We start from the raw sequence: 4,917 nt of genomic DNA, 5'->3' as shown, positions 1-4,917 counted from the left end.
TTTTAATGAGAGCGTTAACGGGATGCAGTGAAGTGCGCTATAAAGTTGCGGAAAGTTGGAAGTGTGCGATGAGCAAATTTCTTTTCGCCGAGTTGAATTATGAACACACGGACATACGTGTGTGATGATGTCACATGTTTCTCAAACTTAGAAAAAAAAAAAAAAAAAAAAAACGAAAAAACAGAAATGTCGCAACATCGATATTTGATACAAATAATATCGTCTATTTTGAATATCGATTTCTGAATATTAATTCGACACGTCGAACCTTGAAATATAATATAAACTTAATTAACAGATTAAAAAAAGTCGATAGGACTTTTACAAAAAAAACAAAATATGTCATTCTTCTTCAGACAAATAAATGATATTGGCAAGGACAAAATTTGCATAGCCGAATTATGATAATGCGCATGTCTAAAAACTGCAACCCAAATTGCAGCTTCTCCCCGTTACGTTGAATACTAAAAATAGCGCATCGTATATTCTTACAGTTGCGAATCACACATTTGCGTGAAACGTGCGTGTTTAACAAAGCTCGTAATATCTCGAGAGGAGGCAGGTAAAACATAAGGTTAAAAATAAAATACGTGTGTGTATTGCGCACTTGAGCAATCCCACAACATATACTCACTTATTTGCGCCATTATTTACACACACACACATACACACGTGTGTGCGTGTATAGCTTTGAAAGTTACATCTTGTCTGATTAATTCACTTCTAGACGAGACAACGACGAGAAAGTAAAAGGACACGAATGACGGTTTGTAATAATAAAAAATCTGTGTATTTTGAGACGTTTTGCGGTGAAAATTGTGAGATCATGTATAAATTATTCGAAGCGCAAACGAGCAAACAAATCGCTTCCTAGAAGATAAAAAGTCACTTGTTCTTAATCGATATCACTTTTCTACTGTAAAAGCGGCGCAACTCTTCCTAAAAAAAAACAGTTTACATTAAATCGGCACATTGAAAAAACTTGAATTTCATTAAATCGGCATTAAAACATCTGAGCAATTTTTATAAAAATACAAAAGTTTATTAAATATAACATAATATATAGGAGCGACGTAGGAAGGAGACAGGCAGTGGTGCTGGCTAAAAACTAACTAACGTTCTCGGTTAACGCTACTTGATGGCGCGCTACGAGTGATACGAGTGTTGTATCAGTTTCGTTTATTCGAGGAAAATCTGTACTGACGATTGTCCCGGGGGACCGCGTTCGGTGTCGGATTATCTTTCTCGATCGGTTCCGGCGTGCTCGGCTGCTTGGCGATCCATTCGAGAGCGCGCTGAATCGCCGGCGGAATCGGCGGCGGGGTGGGAATGTGGGTGCCGGACACCTGGGTGCCGAACTCGTCCGCGGTCCAGCTCACGGCAATGGGAGTGCCGTCGGGCGCGTTGTACTGCACCGAGCCCTGAATCAGCTGCGTCTCGTCGGCGGTGCCCGCATATTTGCGTTTACCGGTTTCCTTCTGAACTATGCCGCCTTCGGTTTCGTAAGAAAACGAATAGTGTCCGCGTGTGTCGCCGAGATCCTGCGAATAGCTCACGAGTTTTTCCGGTTCCTGAAAGTATTGACCGTGAACCAGTCCGACAAAAGCTGCTAATATCTGAAAAAAAAACCATATGTCATAAAAATAAAATTATTATTCTCTTCCTTATTTTTTCTTCTCTTTCTCCCTCATGTAATTATTCGAGTTGAAATATGTACGTAGAAAACGTTCTCGAGTCGATTCAATAAATTATTACGTTTATGATCGGTATTATTTACTAATTTGTCGCGGATAATTTGTATTGATTACCGCAATTAAGTATCACTGTTATGACTCATATATCGAATAAAATTATACAATTCATGTTGTGTATTAATTTATGTGTCTCGTGTATCTTATTAAAATTCTTCGCGCGAACGAAACTAGTTCTTTAATAAATGATTTATTTACTCGAGTGATTTATATTTTTCGCGTAATAATTTATTTATTATTTGACAAGTTTCGAGTCGTTTAAGTACATAATAAATGTTTTCGTTGCAGATAAAATTTATTTCGATGTGATATCAATTAAAATTAAATGTGTAGTTTTTCTATGTATAGAACCGAACGATCTTCTCAAATTAGATAAGTTGTGAATAAAACTGCGTTTGTGTGTGTGTGTGTGTTCTCAAAATTTGCGTATTTAAAGAAATAAATAAAGATAATTAAAAAGTATTTTTTAAAAATGTATGCGTACTGAGACTTTTTCTTGGATGTTCATTAGTTTGATCTCTCGAACGATCTCTCGAACATTGTCATCGAATTAATTGCGATCAAATTAATTACGTCATCCTGATCGAATAACGAATACACAACATTGTTTTCGGACTTTAATGATGTGAGGACCGGTCGTCCTTCGCAACAACGACGACGAGAGGTTCATCGTTTGACAAGGTATATAATACATTGACTTTTAGCGTCAAACGTTTACGATCGCGATAAATTTATTTTCATAGACTTCGCGAAGGCCGCGAAAGGTAATTAAAAAGAAACGTCCGACACATGTCCGGATTCTTTTATCTCGTGATTATTTTAATGAGCAGTTTGTGTGTGGAATAACAATCAGGACAATCCGGGCGACATATGTCACCTCCTCGCTTCGACCGAGATAGCATCGGCGTGAGACAGGCAGTTTCTCATACAAGCAAAGGAAAACCGGGCGCGCGCGTCTATCCATTATATACTTTAAATCCTCATCGTGTTTGTCCCATAAAGCCGTCGGAGATACCTTTCCCCGCGAAAGGTCAGGACAAGATGAATGTAGCGGTAGGTGGGTCACGAGATATACTCACTTGCGATCGGTAAGGGGCAGATTATCTCGCGTTAATGACGCGCGTTACGTTACCTGCGCGAACGTTACTTTTTTCCATAAAAACCTTCGACTGGCAATCCGAGAACCGATTGTTCTCGTGCTCGTTTGCCGTTTTATACTGCCGTCCGATGCAAACAATCGCGTCAGGCGAATATAAATGAATACAAATAGGCACACATTGCCGTCAAATATCGAACAGATGCTTCTCTAACGAGATTAACTCGTGCTTTCTAGACGCGAGAAAGTAGACAATTAGAAAATTATATAGATGTATGCAAATCGACACACGGCGCGTTCGAGCGCGCCGTAATCGACGACGGTGCTTATTCCCGGCGCTCAATAATGTTGTTGTCGTGCGAGTTTTACAAATTTAGAGGATTATGTAATTTAACAGATTATGCAACACGAGACGGACAATGTATTAAATTACGTGCGTTATATTAATGTGTGTTTTTTTTTTTTTTTTTTGTTGCATCGCGTAGCTCTCGCAAATACAAATCCTCGTATGTAACATTATAAATCATGCGCGATTGTTTATAAATACGCGCACGCAAACGATTTTGATTTTGACGTGGCAAGATTAATAGATGGCGGAAACAAGTGCCGTTACAGTGAAATTGAATTTACGTAATACATTATAATTAATTTGGAAATATATATGGAAATTGAAAAAAATATTTTGTTTTGCGTTCTCTTCTTCGTGTAAAAGTTATTGCGTTTTGACATTGTTTTTTTTTTTTTTTTCTACATTGGAATGCATGATTTAACGATGACTACGTGGTTAAAGCACAAAATCACTTGTATTAATTAACGAGAAACTTGCATTGAAATAGATTGATTAGTTGAGATAAAACGCGCGCGCAATAGTAATGACAAAATAATAGTACGAGTTGATGTATTTTGCTGTGTGCCATGTAAAATGTATGCTTGGTGTATGCTTAATTAGTAAGCTTGATGTTCGGCTGACGCGGATAATGTGATGAAACCTATGGTACGTATTTGCATAAATATATTATTTCTATGCATATTCTCCCGCGTGTGCATTTTAGATAAACAGAAAGTTCGTAAAAATCGTAAGAGCGTTGTGGCACATTGTACTTTATCGATGCTACATGCAAAAGACTCTTCCCGCAAAACAATTTTCAGTAAAATCACAACCTAGTTTTGCATATGTATTATTTTTATATGCATCTGTTGCGAAAAAATACGTTATTATTATTCTTTCCTGTAAATTTGTGCTAAGAAGAAAAAAAGCATAAACTAAGCTACGATTAATTTCTCTTTTAATTAACATTGATAATATTATTTCTTTTAATTATCTTATCGCGCGAACATACAGGACTACATCACAGTACAAAAATTTTAACATAGTACAAAATTGTTTTTTACAATATAAGAAACAATTTTGTTTTCTCTGTAAAAATAATAAACTTGCTCGAGAAAATCGTCAACAAAGAAGCACACTTACCAGAACACGCATGCTGCCGGTTTGGACGACGATCGCGCGCGTTTTATTTCAAATAAACGTTCTTTTTCTCACGCGTCTGACAAAGCGAAGCTTTTTTTTAAACGAAGTGGTGCGACGCGTTCAAATGACGAGAATGTTAGCGAGTACAAATAGACACCACAATCAGCATCACATGTGTGTGGAGCGTCGACCGCTTCTCCCGATGGTTGCCGGCGTGAAGTTCGCGAGCAACTCTTGGACCGTTGGGGGCACAGCCGACCTTTATACCGGCGGAGTCCACGAAGACGGAGAGCCATCTCAGAAAGCCTTTACATAACCCGGGAAAGTTTATTTCGGTGTGACCGCGTTGCTCCTTCTGGAGCTTCGGAATGGAGAGCACCTGTCATCGACGGGGCGGCATCCCCGCGTCGAACGGGACTACCAACACGTGGTTTCCATCTCGCTTTATTCTGTCAATCCGCATGATGGGACACTGGTCGTCGCACCCGGCGCGAAGAGTTCGTTCGAATCACGCGCGCAAATCTCCGCGACGTAAGATTTTCCTTCTTAACCGCGGCGACTGACGCTCGTCAGTGATCATCGTGCGGCTTGCAGTTTTC

At 39.0% G+C, this 4,917-nt stretch overlaps 1 protein-coding gene across 1 annotated transcript; it reads right to left on the bottom strand.

Moving 5' to 3' along the window:
* Window positions 1-761: 761 nt before the first annotated feature.
* LOC109854725 (endocuticle structural glycoprotein SgAbd-4-like) lies at window positions 762-4,581 on the bottom strand. The gene is made up of 2 exons (XM_020428136.1): window positions 4,319-4,581; window positions 762-1,616 (listed from the first exon to the last, which is right to left on the bottom strand). Exons 1-2 carry the CDS (start codon window positions 4,328-4,330, stop codon window positions 1,170-1,172), a joined length of 459 nt encoding a protein of 152 aa, XP_020283725.1. The 5' UTR covers window positions 4,331-4,581; the 3' UTR covers window positions 762-1,169.
* Window positions 4,582-4,917: the final 336 nt, after the last annotated feature.

This window comes from Pseudomyrmex gracilis, unplaced genomic scaffold, assembly GCF_002006095.1.
Source record: "Pseudomyrmex gracilis isolate BER0280 unplaced genomic scaffold, ASM200609v1 scaffold_72, whole genome shotgun sequence".
Taxonomy (NCBI): Eukaryota; Metazoa; Arthropoda; class Insecta; order Hymenoptera; family Formicidae; genus Pseudomyrmex; species Pseudomyrmex gracilis.
This window is presented reverse-complemented; position numbering and strand designations above follow the sequence as displayed.